Source organism: Zophobas morio, unplaced genomic scaffold (assembly GCF_036711695.1).
Source record: "Zophobas morio isolate AGI-343-1 ecotype UQ-CSIRO unplaced genomic scaffold, CSIRO_AGI_Zmor_V1 ptg000175l, whole genome shotgun sequence".
In the NCBI taxonomy this organism is placed as follows: Eukaryota; Metazoa; Arthropoda; class Insecta; order Coleoptera; family Tenebrionidae; genus Zophobas; species Zophobas morio.
The window spans coordinates 21,657-40,589 of NW_026972279.1; the positions used below are offsets into that span (position 1 = coordinate 21,657).

Sequence of the window (18,933 nt, forward strand, 5' to 3'; positions counted from 1 at the left end):
ACTTAAAAAGGAACCCAGCAACAAACTGGTAGGCTCAAGCTACCGTTTTACTGTTCTTCATATGGATGTTAATAAACTTCCCTTAACCAAGTCTGATTTTAAAAGTATGTTAGTTATAACTGATAAATACTCTCGTTACATTTGGTTTAAAAAGCTGTCCAGAACATCCACAGGCGAGATACTAGGAGCACTAGGAACTATATGTGAGATGTAAAACCCTGCGGAAGTTATAATGGATAAAGGCTCCGTATTTTATTAGTGCTGAATTGCAGAAATTTATGAAAAAGTATAATGTTAGCCATCATGTAGTTACTGTCGACCGCTATCAAAGTAATGGACTGGCAGAACGTGCTAAAAGAAACCATAAAAATGGCATTAGCAAAAAGATGTTACAAAGCACACATTGAATGGGATAATATATTGGTGATTATATTTATTGTTATAACAGGTTACCCAATGGTATGGTAGCCTCACCCAGGTTTATGCTTTTTAAAACTCCAGTTGGTTACTCTATATTTACCAGAAATGACAGTCAGATACAAGGACATTATTGAAAGTGCTAACTCAGAAAAAGTACTGGATTATGGTATTGATTACTTGAAAAACTTGAGAGGCGACAAGACTTACACGAACTTAAAATGCGAAGGTTTCATCGTCTATAAAGGTAGGTGATGTAATTTATTTCAATAACAGTTCTAAAGTCTGGGGTGAAAATGGTCTGGGCCCGGCTGTGGTAGAGAGAGTTTTGTGTATTGGTGGGTTTGAATTCAAATTTAACGGTAAAATAATTGTGACACAGAGAGTAAATAAAGAAAGCAACAACTAACAAGTTAACCAAAGATAATGTGAATTTAAAGAAATTAGGCGACAAAATTTAATTTAGAGAATTATTTCACCTGTCAAATACTAGTTTCTGTGACAAATAAAAGATGTTCTAAACATTTAATGGTAATATGGAACATCATGGCTAGGTAGTATATCTGCTACAGTAGATGGGTGGCAGATGGGAAAGGTCTTTAGGGTTAAATTTTTTTGATTTGCATAAGGACATGCAAAAACTTTTAAACCTAAGAAGTCTAACATATTCTCTGCCTGCAAACTTTTGAGTGACTCTGAGTACCGGGAGCAGGTACTTTTACAACTAAGCACGAGATAATTTTCAACTATATCTTTATTATAGTTGACAGGGGGGCTGTTTATTGTATGATTCACCGAGGGCTGCATGTGCGTATAAAGTATTGCCTATGCATGCGCTGCTACAATTATTTTTATCCTCTTGCCCTTATTTTTAGTAAAGTTGGTTTGACGGTGCTCCTAGAGAGCCCAAGATAATAAAATAAATTTCTTAAGTGCGTTCAGTTCTCCGATAAAATAATTATATTAGGCTTAAGTCCAGAGTATATCTTATTATTATATTTATATTTATTCTCGAGGACTTCCGGCCGTTAAATCCAATAGTTGATAAAAAGAGAAAAGAAGCTCCAATAAACTGCGTTGATTTAAGATATAAAACTTAAAACAAAAGCAGATATTTAGTAGTCAATTATAAAGTACTCAGTTTTCAGAGATATGAGAGAGTCATTGTGAGTTTAGCTTATCAATTTATCCATTATGGGTTCCTTCTATACTGTGCTCTTTTTTCTATTCTTTGAAGAGGTGGGTGCTTTCACAATGCTTGTGTTTTCGAATTTAAAAATGTCAAAAACCAGATCCTAACAGTCAAAGCTTGTAAGTATTTCTTAATTACCTCAAACCCATTAACATAACCATGAAAATAAGTTCTTATGAAGTCAGAATTAATACAATTTTTAATAGTATATCTTCGACATTCGTTACTTAATTACTTAAAAACCTTATTATAATAACATTTTATGTTGTACCGGTTTTTAAATAGCGTATGTATTTCTTAACGGTATTTATTGCTACTGCAACCTATCTACTTTACCCGAAGACGGGAAAAAGCGAAGTGACCTTAAGTATATATATGCATTAACTAAAAATACATATCTTTATTTATTAGTGAGACTGCTACTATCTGCATTTAAAGTTCTCTATCAAAGTCTTAAGACAATATTATGTATTTTTCTTCTAAACAGAAATATAAAATTTTGGTTTAGAAAAAGGTGTAGTTTTTAACTATAGAGAAAATATATAGAGAAAATACATTTAGTGTGACTTATAAATTATTTTGTTCGTGTATCGGGATAAAAGTGATTTTTCAACTTTTTTCTTAAAGCAAATAAAGAATTTTCAATTTTAATAGTTCTTACTTATTTTCTTTTCACAATTATACTCATTTACTTAATGTTTAAAATATTAACATATAGATATAAAGATAGTGATTATTTAAATAGTTATAACCTCTCATTCTTCTATGTTTGTTACAAAAGTGGCAGAGTTACTCGTCTAATCTTACTACCAAATATTTTTTAAATTAATTTTCGAATTATTTTAAAAGTGAAAATGTATATTTATTAGGTTTTTGTGAATAAAAACAGATACACTAATAAAATAGAGTTTTGTTTGTGTTCAAAGGCCTTAACTTTAATTATATGTAATTTAGATATTTGACGGGAAACAACAAAAGCTCAATTAACAAGTAAATGTTCTCAGACTTTACTAAGTTGACTACCTTGTAAGTTGGTCAATACTGCTAAATTATATTCAGAACTTCTACGACCTTTTCTTTTTTTCACTTTTAACTTGAGAATTGACATAAGTTAATAAAACGATTAACTAAATTTTTGTCGTTTATATGAGTGGCCATTGTCAAGGGTAATTATATATATATTACAGGTATCTTGATTTTAACTTCGTTAAGGCTGTTGAGGACGAATCGTTTACCCATCTAACTTCTCCTCATAGGCTGTAAATTCTTATATTTGCTATTAATCGCTCTCAGATCTGGTAAGATACCATACACATATATATATGTATATATTATATTAGGACTGACCTATATGTAAAGGTTTCATAGATAATAACCCAACTTACTACCATCAACAAAGGACTGTTATTTGGTCTCTCCGGTTAGGCTTCTTTGTAAGTATATATATAGTTGTGAGAGAATTATGGCTACTTTTTACTTATATTATTATCCTTCGCAGTAATTCTATCTGCGTAATATTAATTTTAATCCATCATTAATTGTACACTCTCCCTTAACAAAAGTGTTATAATAGATTAACTACTTTATTAGAACTTCATTTCTATTGTTAAGAGAATTTGGTAGTTGTGTGCACTATTTTTAAAGCCCTTTAATAGTGGTAATAATTGTGTTAAACTCCTGTAAACAATGGATATAAAGTCAATGCCGACTCTTTCCTCCTTTTATAGCCTAGAGGAACTGTGTGTTTGTTATACCTCAGGGGGAACATTTTATAAGAAACCCGTGTCTTGTGTTTTTTATTGTGAATAGTTTTTGGGTAATGATGACTTTGAAATGCAAAATTGCACTTATTTTTTAATTTTTTAAAGTTCAGTTTTTGCTATTAGTTAGTAGTACATGGATTTTGTTATATATAACAGTTAATTTGTTACTTTTTAACTATATTATTATAGTACCGCATGAATTTAAGCTATAGTAAAGTAGTTTTTTTCGGGAGCAAGAAATTAACCAAATCTTTATAATGTACATCTATTAAGGATCCTTTATAATAATTATTGAAAATATTCCTTCCTCTTCTTCCCTGGATTAAAAAAATTAACTTTATTGTAAGTTTCCTGGGTTCAATAATATTATGCGGCTCTTTTTTCAGCTTCTTTATGTTACTGACGCGTACATTTCAAGTGATTTTAAAAAATATCTCTTTTCACTTCTTCTGCATTTTCTTATTTTCCGCTCAGTGGTTTTTAAACTTTTGGGTTTATAATTCAGCCAAGTCATTGCTGTTTTTATTTCTTTAAGAACTGCGTAGGCTAGATATTTATATGTTTATAAGGTTTATTAAGTAAGTGGAAAATAAAATAAAGATATATAAAAAATATATGAAGTTAACTTAATTATAACAGAAACGACTAGGCTCTCTCTCTTCTCCTATAAAACCCTTTTTTGGCTTGTTAATAAATTCTTTATATTTTTTTTTACTTGAATATTTGGAGAGCTTCGTAATAACCAAACAACTGAAATTGGAATTGAGGTATTTAATGTTTTCCTAATTTTTATAATGATTTTACTAGTTTTATTAGTTATGTACTCCTAAACGAAAAATTTCTTTGTTGCTCGCGTGTTCACAACACGGATTTGAGATATGTTAACGTGTCTTGCACTTATAACGAATAAATAAAAGTTCTTTATACAATTTGATAAAACGAAGAGCCTTACATCAAGTACACCCGGGACTCTGTCAACTACTAGTCTAAGTAAAGAAAATCAATCGGGGTCCTCAATAAAAGAGAGTTTATCGTGGGGTTTAAACCTATTCAAGCTTACATTTTTGATGGTACCAGTTTTTTTTTTATGTGGGGACCATGAAAGCGGAAACTAATTAATTTTTTTAAAAATTGGTCAAAGAGTTAGAAATGTGATTTTTTAAGCCTTAAATATTTTGTATGTAGAGTAAATTTAAAGAAATGACAAGCGCTAAAGTTTTATCGTAGCAACTTACGAAGAATGATGAAACTCCTTTCCCCCTAATTAGGAGTACGGGTGTAGCACCTGTCCAATAAAAAAAACCATTTAACCATTCAAAAGAAATTGTACTTGATCTTGTAATGTATTTAATCATAAAAATATCTATAATTTTATAAAAACAAACCAGAAAAGACGGTGCATTGCCGGTGTCGTTCCCTTTAACTATTGATCACTAATGCAGATGGCTCTATCCATTAATAAAAACCGGGGTTCCGAGTAATCTCATGTGATAATATGCATATTGTTAAAAAAAAATTCAATACATTTTTTAAAAGCTCTATTGAAACAACACAATTTAGATGGCAGTTCACGCGGAATTAAGTCGTAGCGAATTTAACAAATACCTGTGGCTAGGCGTAACCCCAATTAATATTCTTGGGTTAATAACAAATTAATAATATGCTTTCGAGTGGCTAACCTTCACAGTATATACACATAGCCCCTCTTCCAACTATGTCAAAGGTATTAAAGAAAAAAATCACTAAGGGGCTTAACTAGAGCTTTGACATTAAGATTTTTACAAGCAACCATTACAACTGATTTTTTTTTTTTAGTTTTGAATTCTTATTTTGTCACTAATTAATATCTTGTAATTCAATCATTCATCGTTATTTGGTGTTTCGAAAGGATTACTAACTAGACCTATTTCACCGTAACCCTTAGTCCAAACAAGCAGAAATACTTCTTTAGCCCATGCGACCAAAGTTGGTCATAAAAACTGGAAGTATCCTTTCTTTCTCTGCGCTATTAATTAAGGTTACTAAATATAATTTACTAACTTTTCTAAGTTTGCTTGTATCGCCTCATAATAATATCTTGGAAACCTTTTAATGTGGTCTCAATGTCGCTTAAGTAACTACCCAGTATATATAAATACATAGCTGTTTGTAACAAAAAAATACACTATCTACTTTATCCATCAGCTTTTGAGTTAGACCGCCTTATATGTAGTCAGAGTAATTTTTTTAAATAGCTTAGAGGGTAAAAGGGCCGTGCACATGTGATTATATAAGTTTGGCTCGCCACCGCAGTTTTTTTTATTTTTAGTTGTGCAGTTGAGCTTGGTGCGCTTTGGGGGTCTATAGTACTCAAATAAATATACAATGCTTTTAGTACTTCGACTTTCTTACATTATATCACTTTATTGTCTTTAAAATACTTTATATTAAGTATATTATATTACTTTACTACCTATAACATACAAGTTTTCGAAGACTTACAGTCTGTGTTAACAAAAAAAATGAATTACGGAAATTAGTTGTAATTGGACTGATCAGAGAGCTCGCTATAATAAGGCACGGCACTTTCTTTATAAGTTATTAGACGCTCGGGCATCAATGTTAAATTATACCGTATACTATGGCATTCCATTCCAAGCTGCTTTAGTAAAATACTATTCTGTAGGAAACACAGTTAGTTGCGACCTTTTAGAAGACGGACGCCTTCATTCCTTTTCACACTAGTAAAAACCTTTCTATATAGTAGCATTGTGAAACTAATAAATAGTCGTTATGACTTGGACATTAACAAGCGTGGGATCGCCTTTTGTTTGGTTGACACGGAAGGACCAGCTTAGCCCAGTAATACTTCTATCAATTTTCTATTTTAAACTTACCATTCAGTGGTTTTTATAATATTATTTTTAAATTTTTTATATGATAATGCCTGGCTTAAGTGTCCCCTTTAGGTTATGGTGGTTGTAATCAGACGCCCCTACTCTGCGTCCTAAACCCATAGTGTAGTTATAGTTGATATTCAAAAGATACGGCGACGGGTGCAGTTCATTTCATTACTAAATAGAGAACCCACTTAATTAAAGTACATCCTCCGGCTACGACACAATAGGGCGGACTCTAGCTAATGTTTGGTGGAAGTAACAGTTTAACTCTTCTAATAGGCTGAATAAAAATTTTTAATCAAGGGTTAAAGAAGTCTGTAAAGTTTCTATCACAAGCGGATGAGCTGGATGAAAAAATAAACCAATGTCTGTACTATTTCAAATTTCATGGGGAAAGCGTTGATGCAGAGCTATCCTGGTATGCCTTATTTAGCGCTGTGGTGAAGAGGAAAACCTACAGCTATGAAGGAAACAAATTTTGTAGTAAAAGCGACCCATTTTTATATATTAGTTATTAAATAATAGTGAGGAACTGGTTGACTTTGACCATAATAATCGTTAGACAAACAGGTCTCGTTGTTTTTACGCTGTACCCTGCGAATATTCTTTTTTAACTTAGAGTATTTATTTATGTTAACTTTAAATCAGGAAAAATTCTTTGGTTACTGAGTGCTTAACTTTTACCTATCACGTTGCCTTCTCGCTTGTCACTTGCCGTCAAATGTTGGCCTGTAAAATCTTATTGCAGTTTAGTAGTAAATATTTTTTTGTACTTAAATTTTATAGATTTATACGCTCAGTCCAAAAGTTAAATTAGTTAAACGACCCAGTTTGTAATACTGTATTAAGTTTGATTATTTAAGCTAGTGGCTGAGTCACTCCGACTTCATTCTCAAATCTTTTCGAGTGAGGTTACTCTCCTTTAAATTCCGGGCTTGCTTCTCTCAGGGCTGACCTGTTTGTAGATTTTATGGTCATACTGACCTCACATTTTCCTGTTCAATTCCCCATCTATTGTTCGCTAAGACGTACGCCTAAGCGACTAGTAGTTTACTAAGTAAACTGTCGTTAATAATTATTAACGCGTCGGAATTTTTTTTCATAACTAAGACTTGTCAACTTTATGCAAACTTCCCTGAAAAAACAAAGTTGGAGGTTGTGTAGTGTCCATCAAAAGGTGCACAGAGTTTTGCGCTTTAATAGGTAAGCATACAAGATAGATTGCAGGATATACAATCTTTAAAAAACATTATCCTTTCCGCAAGAAAACGAGCTTCCAACTATACCTGTAAAAAGTCAAGAAGCTCCTTATTCTGCTATCGCGATTTTTTTATGTTTGTTAAACAAGTAGATTGCATTCAATAGCCTGTGTGTATCCGAGGAAATCCGCATAATCTGGTACTATTTTCAACAGTACATATTTCTTTGGTTTACTATATAAATATTTTTTCCTATGTAAAAGTAAAACTTCCTTTGCTATTTGAATTATTTATTAGCTCAATGAAAATTTGGATAACTAAACAGAATTTATATCCTTATTAAATATGAGAAGGTGGTATTTTTTTGGTCAATTTCTACGGGTCTATTATTCGGCGTTTACTGAAAGCTTTAACGTGCGTGATTTAACAATCTAGAGTTTTGAAGCAATATTCAAATTATCTTTAAGATTATAGAGAAAACTACTTGCTGTTGCAAGTAATAAAGTTTTCCCGCCAAGGTCCAAGCATCCGAGACCACCTCCGGGGGCATTTCCATCCAATCTGCAGCGTTGGCTTTTTGGCGCCTTGCCAAGCGGACCAGCTGCGCACACAACTTTTCTTTCTCTTTATAGAGCTGTAAGGATTGTTCGTGATTTTATACGAGATGTAATAGGCTTTAAGCATTTTGTTACATCTACGCTTGACTCGCTATTTTTTGTGGTGTCTTTAGTAGAAGCTGGTACTCTCCCAATAGTGTTGCTGTCTGCGATATTTTGAAAAAAATAAATTCGTAAAATGAAAAGACTTGCCCCCCATAATTTTTTTTGTCTTTAATATTATGTATGCAGTATTTTTACTATATTTTTGTTCAAGGAGAAGCGATAGGCGGTAGTTTTCATTATCGTCGTGGGGAGAAAAGTTCTTGTAGTAAAACTCTACACTTTTCTTGAAGATCAAAGGGTAGACCGCCGTCCTGTTGTTCTTTTATAAGTGCTTTATACAATTTGCAAAAGTTATTATTAATACTCTTGAAAGTGCTGAAAATCATTTATTAACTCTTCCAGCCTCCTAATTAAAAAAAAATCAAAGTTTATAAAAAATAATACTTTTTTACTTATTAGATGTTCACAACTCTGATGGATGGTCAAAAGCATGATAGATAAAAGTAAAGTCCGTTAAGTAGACTCCCAAATAAGGAATGCACGGCGGCTCAGAAGATTTTAAAACATCCCGATATTCCTTGTAGTTAAGCTCGGTGTCCATTAACCGCGAAAGCTCTTTAAATAGTTTCTATTGAAAAATAGTGGTCAATAAAAAGTGTTCACAGTATACAGTATATAATACTTTTTTCTTGGGAGACACTGCGCTCCATGACTTTCTAAGTCTGTAAACGGGTTGGCCTAAATCGACATTAGAAAAGGGAAAGAGTAAATAGGGACGCTTAAGATGTACCTTGCAGGCCAGAGAGAATCCCTTTGAGAGAGTTAAAGTTTTGCAAAGTAAGGAGTTCTTTAGCCACCTGTAAAAGAAAAATAAATTTATAAAGTAGATCCAACCTGGTTAAGTGATTATTTGTAGCCTAAATTTATTAGCAATATATATTTTATAGCACTTTTCATGGATGAATGTGAAAGTAGGAAATTTTAAAGTTAGTTTATCAGAAGAAAAATGGAATAGTGCATATCTTTTATTGATAATTTCAAATGTTTTGAAAAATAAAACCAAAGACCTTTATATAATACTCGATGACTTTAGCTCTTCCCCCGGCTGTCCCGTTGGAAAGGACCTCCGTTGCGACAATATTGGCTTGCTCATTCAAGGAACTAATCATGTTCACAATATTTTTGGCATGGAGGTCTTTGGTTGGCTTGGACCACGCACAATTCGTGAACTGTCCATCAACGAAAAATAAAAGTTCGAAGCAAAGAATATTATTTTTAGTGGTACCTCAGCTGGCTTTATTTTTCTAAGTAACTCTGAATCTTTTATACAACAGAAGACTGCTACATCAATTGGCTGGGTGGGTAGTAATTTATAAAAGAAAAGGTAAGACTCAGATAAAAAGTACCTCAAATAAAAGTAGTGCAGTTTTAGGAAGCTTGGTGGTCGCCTCTATTTTGGTAAACAAAGATATTACTATACATAACCGGACGCGTTTCCCCGTAATATAATAAAAAAAGGTCACGTGCACCAGATTTATCTTCCACAGAATCCGAGTATTTTTCAGAAAATAAGAAGCTTTGAGAGCTTTGCGTTCTCCGATGTTTCTTTTTCCTGATACAAAAAGAAAATAAAGTGGGAGGTGAGCCTAAAGGTAAAGGAGTATATATACAGTTTTTGGGAAGAAAGAGCGGATTCCGAACCTAAACCCCTGCAATCGTCAGCTGAAGAGAGCCGATACATAAAGAAAAGATTTCTAAAAAAGTCCTAAACAGTAACCTTTTAAATTAGCTAAATAGCCGTTTAACTTCTTTTGAAAAGAGAACTTTTTATAAGGAGAATCAAAACCAATTTTACGAGACGCTTCAGTTTTATCGCTTGTAAAATGAATAAATAAAACTAGTCTTAGAAATAGTTATTAAAAGTGAAGATTTCTCCGTTTTTTTTTTTATAGTTGCAATGGAGTAGTATTCTTAAAGTTCAATATAACTTAGCAAAAACAAATAAACAAAAATTAAAGCTGCTAGAAAATAACTTTTATCCCCCCTTTGAATTGATTAACACAAAAAAAGGGAACAATTTAAAACCTTGCTTAGATTCATTAAATAATTGGTAAAAAAAAAAAAGTAGGGGTATAAAAAATAAAACTTTAGCACCAAAATGAAACAGTATAAAAACGTACAGTTCTTCAGACGCAGTAAACATAACACTTTGTGAAGAGAGCGAAGAGTTACTTGAGGAAGAGCCTTAAATGCAATAGCTTTAAAAAAGAAAAAATAAGGAAAGACAATAAATATAAGCAACCTTTTTTATAATATTCAACGAACTCATAATATAAAGAAAACAGTTCGCATCCTATTAAGAAAAATCCATAATCATGAAACAAAGTTTAGATGTTATATAAGTAATAAACCGAGTTCAATCGACTTTTCTCCATTTTCTTGGTAGTATATATCATAAGAGATTGCAATCTTATTTTTAAGCTAGATTTAAAATCAAGTTAATAACCCTGTAAACACCGCACAATAAAAAAAACTTAAAATAATGTAGCGAAGTAAAAGTTATCTAACAAACTTTTGGACACAAAAAAAAAATTTAAACAAAAATATACATTTTCCAAAGTTTTAAAATCCTCCGGGGAAGCGTTGCTAGCTGAGTACCAATAAGTAACGCTATAAATCAATTCTTCAGAAACTTTTAGTAAAGCATCTTTTTGATATTCACTAGTCGTCTTTAAAAAAAGTATAAATAATAGCTTTCCAGAATTTATTACATCAAATTAAATTTTAGTGTAATATAAAAGACCGAATCTAAACTAAGTAATAGCTCGTAAGCAAGTCGATGCTGGTAAACGACCAGCAGAGAATTGAAAGAGCTTAACCACTTTGAGAAGTTTTCATCTCTAACAAAGTAATGTATATTCATTAAAATACTTCATTTGATAATATAATATGATATTTATATTTCAGTTAACCACATATGAAAAAAAAACCGTGTGACCGCAGAGAATTCTTTAAAAGCGAATAACAAGGTTCGAAGATCACCTCCTCTATCGGCTTCCTGAAAGAGCCTTGAAACCGCTGAAACGCCTTTAACAACAAGACCTTTATAAGTTAATAACAATAGTACACATAAGCGGAATCAGCAACTAACAATTATAATAAGTAGTATTTAAGGTTATAAACATATACATCGAGTCTGGCAAGTAGCATAAAGTATAAAAGTAAAGTTTAAAAATACTCTTGCCATATCTGAGAAATGTGTAGAATTGCCATGAAAAAAATAATACACTGATTTTTAATTAAAAAAGCGTTAAAACAGTTTGAATAAAAAACCTTTTACCTACTTCACAAGCGTTTTACCACGCCTTATACTTTGCATAGATAAAAGTTTTTTTAAGCAACTAGTAATCTTGTATAAAAAGTAAAACTATGATAATTAATAAAGTTAATAACATTAAAAGTTATTGCTTTGTTGGAAAAAAAGTATTCAACTATAAATATAAACATAATAAAACTGTAAGAAAGAGAAATATGATTAAATTGTATCGGCAAGTAAATATTACACTCATCGTAAATTGGATGGGGATATCCGCAAACTTGATATATAAGGGTAAAACTATCCAGAGAATATTTAACTTTTCCCTCTCCTTCTTCGATTTTTATTATAAAAATAAAATCACTGCATTTACAAGATATAAGTAGTAAGTTTTTTTTAAAATATTATACACTTTCCTAAGCAGTTGGATTCTAACAAAGGCTTTACGAAGGTAACTAGAATCGAGTTCTATAAAGTCTCCCCAAGCGCCATTGTTTTTAGATTCCAAGCAGTTTTTCAACTAGTTATGTAATATAATAAGCTTTTGTAGAAAAAAGATGGAAATATACCATACCTGGCCGGTATATAGAAGCATAAATTGCCCTATCAGTGGAAAATGCCAAGTGTCGTTGTGTTGTTGTACGTTGTTGCCACTTGGGGAATAAGAATTTGAAGTTTGTAAAGAAATTCTTGCTCGGTGCAATAATTTTCGACGAGAAGATAAAATGGGCGAAACTATCTTTTCAAAATGTTTCAAGGATAATTCCTCGAGAGCAGGTTCAAGGTTATAAGTGGCTTCACTACCATTACCTTTACCAATACTACTACTACTCTTACTATTATTGTTATTATTAGTAGTAATATTAGAGTTAGTATTAGTATTATTATTATTATTGATATAATTGTCAGCGTTGTCTTTATAGCTATTGTTTCTTTTAACTTTAAAGTTCGTATTATTATTTTTAACGTTTCCTTTTGAGACATCCATCTTATAAAATTTATATAATAGTTCACAATGACTTATAACAGTTGGATGATTATAAGTATTTTTTTCAAAAGATCTTAAATCAGTGATTAATGACATTACGTTATTAAAACAAATTAGAAAAACTAAATTTTTTTTTAATAATGCTTGTTGCAGTGTTCAACTTGCTCAAGTGATACACTTTTATTTGATAGACCTAAATTATTCATAAAAAGATTATACTGGAGCAAACTTTAAAAAGTTTATAATCACCACGTAACTTTTTAAGTTAACGTAATTAAGTGTTGAAGTAACTGAAATTAAGTTGTAATATATTTAATAAAACTGAATATTGTTAACTTAAATTCGGAACCAGATAATAATATCTATAAGCAGATTAAATAACGAGAAAAGTTAAGTTAGAAATACAAAAATATTACCTTGTGATAAATATCCATTCATGATTTAGTTATACCAGAAAGTCTAAGTGATAAACCTATAGTGTACTAAAACGTGAACGATTTAGAGGAGCCTTCAGTTAAAAACACTTCTACCGAAGTAGATAATCACAACTTTGTACTGTTAAATTGTGAGCGAGGGTTCTTAACGCTCTCAGCTAATGACAGTACCTTGCACCTTTTCATGATTGTAACCTTCAATTTTCTATTTAATTTTTTGTTATAATCAAATTTATAAATTATCTCTACTAGTAAAGTTGTAAACTAAAAAAAATTTATTTCTTTAAAATAAAAAGTTTTAAGTGTTTGTCATACAATTATTTTTGCTTATAAATAGGCTATTATATTCAAGGTGAGTTGCTTATAAACAATATTATATTAGAAAAGTTTAGGATAAAATACTTTACTACTTAAAAGTTTAGATTAGACTATCAACAATTATTCCTTAAATTTTAACTTAGAAAGGCCGAGGGGGTCAATTTAAGATATATATAATAGAAAAGTGGGAGTTTGTCTAGTTCATGTTCAGGGAGAATATGTTAATATATAGCATAGGTCATGTGGTAAGAATGGAAAAGTATTTTATTTAAGCACTGGCTACTTACGACCGGGCGCAGCTTTATTTGGATCCCCTTCCTTGAGAGGTGTTGAGGCCCCCACCAGTTTACGCTCCTTAAGAAATAATAATGACTTTGTCCCAAGGGAATAAATTAAAGCGAATAATATTTAGCTCGGCTCCCACCATTTGGCTTAGTGTGATGAAACGCTGAAAACCACCGCCGGCTAAGGCAGCAACAGGTACAAGACCTGAGGCCACTCGAAGACCATCTATCAAAATGCCGGTAAAGCCTCTCTCCACTACGAGCTCCCATCCTGCATAAATTCTGTTTTTTTATTTTTTGTACATGGGTTATACTGATGCCTAATAGTGTTAAAAAACAACGAAATTTTCAAGCCCTCAACAGGGTGTTAGCACGGAAATCAAATGTAAGCTTAAATTAAAGTATTCTCATTTTTCTAATCGTTTAAACTCAATCCCAATTAAAGCCTGTTGCCTGTACGGAGATAGCGTGCGCCGTCCTATAATCCGTACTGAGCTTTCTTGGCAGTAACTGATTGGTGTATTTGACATGCCGTTCATGGGTGGTGACAGCATTGCGTCTCATAGACGTTGCCCATCTTGACGCGTAGCAGCTTGTGCACTATGTGTAAACGCAGTTGTTACGCAGGAACCAAGTTATATATTAATCCACTGCTTTGTGATATTAACAGAGATCAATTCTCACAGCCCAATGCCCTTTAAGTTTGGATATCATGCCAAGTTAATATCTGGGGGCGATTGTAGACTGAAAATAAAATAGTGATTCCCCATTACTTTGAATTTAGTAAGTTTCTAGCCCTTTTAAGGGTGCGTTTTCACCCACTAGTTTGTTAATTTTGTTTTAAAATTTCCAATACGGACAAAAGTTGTCGGCTGCCTCTTTACGACAGAGTTAAGTATCTTTAAGTTTCCGCTTTATTAGGAAACAGTGCTCCCTAAGCATTTGACTTATTAGCTTAGAAGTATCTAGGTTAAGCCAGAGCATTTCATTAAATACTAGACACTAATAAATAACTATTTTAAAGGTTGTATTGACTATAAATAAATGTTACAAGAAGAATAAACACTAATATTAAAAATAGTAATAACGTTGTTTTGGAGTGGTAATAATAATAATGTAAGAATAGTTAATGATTGCAATTAGAGCAATTCTTGTAAAATATCTACCAGTTCAGCAGTAAATGACTTTTCCTATTTTATTAACTTTAATGTAATATGTTAAGCTTAAAGTAACACCATTATCATCAGAGATTAATTAGCTAATTACCTAATATTATTTTTTTGTTATTTTCGTCATCCTAGTCATTTCATTGTTCTGCTCCGCACCTCTATAAAGTCTTTTGAATTTTCTGATATATCGATACCTTTCAATTAATTAAAACCGAAGAAGGAAGTATGCGGTTCAAAGTGTTTACTATAAATTTTTACTAGTACCCTTTGTAATGTCAAACAGTATATACCCTTTATTAAGAAATAACACACGCTTACCCATCATCGAGGTGGGCCTCTGATCTTTTCGCTCTTCTGTTATTCCTAGAAGGACGCTACCATAGGTAGTGGTTTTAAAAAGCGTACATACGTAAATAACCAAAATAGGACTAAATATATATGAATATTTATTAGTTAATATTTATATAATACAGTATTGAGGCCGTTCCTTTTTACTACAACACGTTCCAGGTTTACTTATACCCTCGGGCATGCATGCAATTGTTATTTCTCTTTCCTTTCCCTCTACGTTGTTCTTTTAAAATATTTATGCATGGCTTTCGTTCTTTTAATTTAATTTACTGCTACTTTTGACAACTTGAACGCTGTTTGTCTAAAGAAACTCTTTCCCTTAGGAAGTTACTAAATTTTTATATTAAAACACTCTATATGATAGTACACACGATTGAAGTATTGCAAACTTTAGAGAAGAGAATTAAAAAATTACAGTTAAGGGCAATGATTTATTTTTAACGCTGGATAAATATGTAAAACCCTTCTAGGAGATTTTATTTCTTGAGAAAAGTTTCAACAGTTTTCAATTTTCTTTTACGTAGCTGCATTCTAGTAGTCCTGAGAGTTAAAGTAGATTTATCGTTTATAGTAATACCACCGTTCAGGAACTCATTTGCTTTCTGCTGCTTAATTTGTAATTCTCTCACTGATTTCTTTATACCTGAGGCTGTGCGAGTCACTGACTTTTTCATTTTTCCTCTTTTTTTTTTAAAGCGGCAAAAGGCAAGGTCGCTACTCATATTTATTGGCGATATATAAACCGCTTCTTCCACTGAAGATCGATTTTTTTCCATGTTAAATGGTCCTTCCGAGCAGACTTTACTAACACCAACACCCTCCTCGTGAGATGGAGACAAAATATCTTTATTTTCTTTACAAATATTATCTGTTTTAAAGGTTTCGCAAACTTTAGTTGTAGAGGGGTCTAATTTGCTGTTATTATTGCTACAACGTTCTGGAGGAGTAAAAGTAATTTTTTTATTAACATTGACATCTGTTCCATGCATGTTTCCTTCCTTAGTTTCAATTAAGGTTTCTTCCGGAAGAGCGAACTTTATTGCGTGTCCATTACTACTTAGTTCAGTTTCTAGTTCTTTTCTATATTAAAGCTATAGTTTAATGTAATCTAAAAGATCCAACCTTGCATGTGAGTGAACTCCAGCGCCACTTGCTCGCGTATTTCGTCTTCAAACGTTTCCATATGCTTTCTCAACTTCGCATTTTCTTCTTTGAGGAGTGCGCAATCACGCTGCAGTGTAGTATTATTTTCGTGTAGTTTGATGCACTCGTCCTTCGCCTTTTCGTTGCTTTTCTGCAAATCTTCCAAAGTTGCTCGGAGGCATACGCAATTTTGGCACGGCGAGGCAAACACCAACTTTGCAAAAGGGCCATAGTTATCAACTGATTTTTTTTGAGTAGCTTCTTCGTACTTGCTTATCTTTTGTTCAGCATCTTCAAGCCTTTTTTTCAAAAGAACATTTTCTCTTTCAAGATTTGTCTGTTTGCCTCTCCTGTCTGGAGTTTCCGGTTTACCCTCTTTTACGTAATGAGTAAATTTAAATTATTATATAATATTATATTTTATTAGAAAATATTTATAAACCTAACTTAGGCCGCTCGAGCTTCATAGCGTCGGCAGCACAGAAACTCAATGCATTGATTGTCTGTTACAAAAACTATAAGAAAGTATGAAACAAGTTAAAAAGTCTAAGATTGTAAACTCCGGGGCCGGCTTATTAAGTATAAATAATAAATTTATTTTTTGGTTAAAAAGTATAGTAACTTCGTCTTTATCAGATATGGAGGGGCTGATATTAATAATCATTCTGGCTTTCCCGTGCCCCTCAAAGTAGCCGCTTAAAAGCTATAAAAATACAAATCAGTATAAAAAGCAAGTAATCAAGTAAAAAACTGCACCATCGTGAGAGGATTCTCACGATAGGAAGCATGCTCGTGCAGTTTCTGTAAAAAAAAATAACCAATCACTTATAATATAGCTGACCAATAGTAACACATATAATTACCCGCTGGCGAATAATTTTTCTCAGGACCAATAGAGATTCATTTATTTTTTTGGTTTCGTTGCGCAAACGGATGTTTGATGGGGAACAGCGGTGAGAAACTTTCTCTATTTTTTTAGGATATAAAATTATACTATTTAATAAAAAGCTGAATGTTAAAAATTGAATTATTATTTAAAATCTAGAAAAGAAAAGTACTGGTTCTTTCAGATCCCGCTAAATCAACAAAGTCCATCCTATTTACTTTAGCGCTTTTTCTCTCCTCCATTTTCCGAAATCGTATAATTTTGATAGTAAAGATACTGGAAACAATTAAATCACGAAAAATATGTTTAACATTTACTTTGTGAATCTAAAAGTTAGCTTGTAATTTTAATCTAAAGTGAGGTTATTATTATTACTAAATAAAATATGAATTTTATAGTTTTCAAAAACTAATTAATTAGAATTAAAATTTGAATACATGAATTTCACGTTTCATTTTTATATTAATAACTCTCTATAATTAAAGTAAATCCAAATGCTGTACACCTATGACTTCTGCTAGATTGTTCATTAATGCCTGTCTTGGATTTTGTGCGTGTCAGTCGGCCCGCTAAAAATAACTTGAAAGCTTCTTCAACAGTGTTTACTTTGAAGCCTCAATTGAAAAAAATAAAATAAATCTCAAAGTTTAAAAATGTTATAACAAAAAGTGTTACGAAAATATAAATAATATTATATTTACTTATAATTTAATTATCAATTAATTATTTTTTCTACTTAGTAATAAACTTTAAAAGTATAACACTAAATTTATTTTAAAAAAAGTATAAATTTATAAAGATATTGTAAACAGCACTCACAGGAAAGTCCTTTAATGTAAAAAAAATTCAAGTCTGGGGTCGATGACGCTTTTTTTAATCTTGAAGATGCGCAGCCAAAACGAGATTCACATAGTTGAGATTTAATTTCTAAAGGAGTTTCGCAATTACTCAGAAGATCGTAAGCTTTATCCTATAAAAAGAAATAAATTATAAAAAAAGCTATGAACTTTAATAAAACCTGATAAAGCTGAGCAAAAGAAATCCAGATCTCAATAAATTCAATTCCTTTGTTAAAATCTTGAAATAATTCGTTTGCTTCGGTCTTATAATTCGCATGAAACTCCAGAAAATTATCTAGTTCCCTTAAAATACTTTTCCGTTGTTTAATGGATTTAATATAAGAACACTTCAGAACAGATTCTTTAGTTTTCAAAAATGCCGCCACCTCTTCTTTTCTTATTTGTTAAGTAAATTGAAGTAATAATTATAAACAATAGAAAAAAACAAACTTTAAAGTTTTTATTCTCAAAAACTGAAATGGAACTATTGAATAATTAGAAATTAAATTTTTGTCGTAGAGATGAAAAAGTATGCTGAGTACACGTGGTAAGATCCCAGGCTCCTTTTTAATAATTTCACTTTATTAAGGAAATTATTAAAAAAGAAAAAAACTTTAAACCTGAGGGGTGCCGTATATGGTATAGGTTTTACCAGCATTAGTAACCCCGTAAGCAAATAATAAAGCATTTTCACCGCAAACAAAATCCTTTTGCAGTATTGTAATAAAATACACAAGAATTCAGTACCAAAGAATTAAATATAAACTTATGCGGTCTATTTTACTTATTAAAAATAAAAATATAAGTTGTGTTTAAAGCTCGAGATTGCTAACTATTTTGAAAACACGAAATTTACTAAATTCTTTAAGTTGGATGATAAACTTGTAAACCTTTACTAAAGGGAGAGCCACCTCGGAAAAAATTCCTTTTTGGTCATAGTTTGCATCTAACACTTTTGAAAACGAAAATTCAGTGTGTACGTCAGTATTCTTAAGCCAAGTTTTTTTTAAAAAAACACAAGTTTCAGTAGTATTCTACAGATAACCAAAAAAATTATATATTAAATTATCATTACATACCTAACTAACTTGTT

General features: G+C 31.5%; 2 protein-coding genes and 2 long non-coding RNA genes across 4 annotated transcripts; 2 read left to right on the plus strand and 2 right to left on the minus strand.

Moving 5' to 3' along the window:
* Nucleotides 1-2,559: 2,559 nt before the first annotated feature.
* LOC135145674 (uncharacterized) lies at nucleotides 2,560-3,714 on the plus strand. The gene is made up of 3 exons (XR_010283529.1): nucleotides 2,560-2,635; nucleotides 2,797-3,042; nucleotides 3,646-3,714. It is a non-coding gene; the product is annotated as an uncharacterized LOC135145674 (long non-coding RNA).
* Nucleotides 3,715-6,905: 3,191 nt separating this feature from the next.
* Nucleotides 6,906-7,443, plus strand: LOC135145682 (uncharacterized). Its single transcript, XR_010283535.1, has 3 exons — nucleotides 6,906-6,998; nucleotides 7,115-7,296; nucleotides 7,362-7,443. It is a non-coding gene; the product is annotated as an uncharacterized LOC135145682 (long non-coding RNA).
* A 340-nt stretch (nucleotides 7,444-7,783) lies between these two features.
* On the minus strand, nucleotides 7,784-11,848 carry LOC135145681 (ras-specific guanine nucleotide-releasing factor RalGPS1-like). The gene is made up of 21 exons (XM_064077812.1): nucleotides 11,676-11,848; nucleotides 11,103-11,214; nucleotides 10,916-11,012; nucleotides 10,722-10,841; nucleotides 10,524-10,593; nucleotides 10,415-10,465; nucleotides 10,293-10,356; nucleotides 9,890-9,987; nucleotides 9,783-9,834; nucleotides 9,642-9,724; nucleotides 9,519-9,562; nucleotides 9,398-9,466; nucleotides 9,180-9,341; nucleotides 8,903-8,969; nucleotides 8,795-8,850; nucleotides 8,580-8,740; nucleotides 8,477-8,518; nucleotides 8,308-8,423; nucleotides 8,143-8,213; nucleotides 7,935-8,084; nucleotides 7,784-7,881 (listed from the first exon to the last, which is right to left on the minus strand). The coding sequence occupies exons 7-21, from the start codon at nucleotides 10,313-10,315 to the stop codon at nucleotides 7,837-7,839; spliced, it is 1,239 nt and encodes a 412-aa protein (XP_063933882.1). The 5' UTR covers nucleotides 10,316-10,356; nucleotides 10,415-10,465; nucleotides 10,524-10,593; nucleotides 10,722-10,841; nucleotides 10,916-11,012; nucleotides 11,103-11,214; nucleotides 11,676-11,848; the 3' UTR covers nucleotides 7,784-7,836.
* Nucleotides 11,849-15,418: 3,570 nt separating this feature from the next.
* Nucleotides 15,419-18,073, minus strand: LOC135145694 (kinesin-like protein KIF20B). Its single transcript, XM_064077827.1, has 11 exons — nucleotides 18,020-18,073; nucleotides 17,821-17,971; nucleotides 17,507-17,615; nucleotides 17,174-17,277; nucleotides 16,979-17,082; nucleotides 16,872-16,916; nucleotides 16,738-16,818; nucleotides 16,558-16,618; nucleotides 16,095-16,490; nucleotides 15,550-16,047; nucleotides 15,419-15,496 (listed from the first exon to the last, which is right to left on the minus strand). Exons 4-11 carry the CDS (start codon nucleotides 17,241-17,243, stop codon nucleotides 15,489-15,491), a joined length of 1,263 nt encoding a protein of 420 aa, XP_063933897.1. The 5' UTR covers nucleotides 17,244-17,277; nucleotides 17,507-17,615; nucleotides 17,821-17,971; nucleotides 18,020-18,073; the 3' UTR covers nucleotides 15,419-15,488.
* Between the last annotated feature and the right edge of the window lie 860 nt (nucleotides 18,074-18,933).

Excerpts from the sequence above, each read along its gene's own strand:
- LOC135145681 (XM_064077812.1), bottom strand. The coding sequence starts at position 10,315 with ATGTTTACTGCGTCTGAAGAACT. Across the intron at positions 9,835-9,889 it reads CTATTTAGCTAATTTAAAAG|CTGACGATTGCAGGGGTTTA; the intron begins GTTACTGTTTAG and ends GGCTCTCTTCAG. Across the intron at positions 9,725-9,782 it reads GCTCTTTCTTCCCAAAAACT|GAAAAAGAAACATCGGAGAA; the intron begins GTATATATACTC and ends TTTTTGTATCAG.
- LOC135145694 (XM_064077827.1), bottom strand. The coding sequence starts at position 17,243 with ATGGAGGAGAGAAAAAGCGCTAAAGTAAATAGGATGGACTTTGTTGAT. Across the intron at positions 16,917-16,978 it reads GAAAAATTATTCGCCAGCGG|AAACTGCACGAGCATGCTTC; the intron begins GTAATTATATGT and ends TTTTTTTTACAG. Across the intron at positions 16,048-16,094 it reads GGAGTTCACTCACATGCAAG|AACTAGAAACTGAACTAAGT; the intron begins GTTGGATCTTTT and ends AATATAGAAAAG.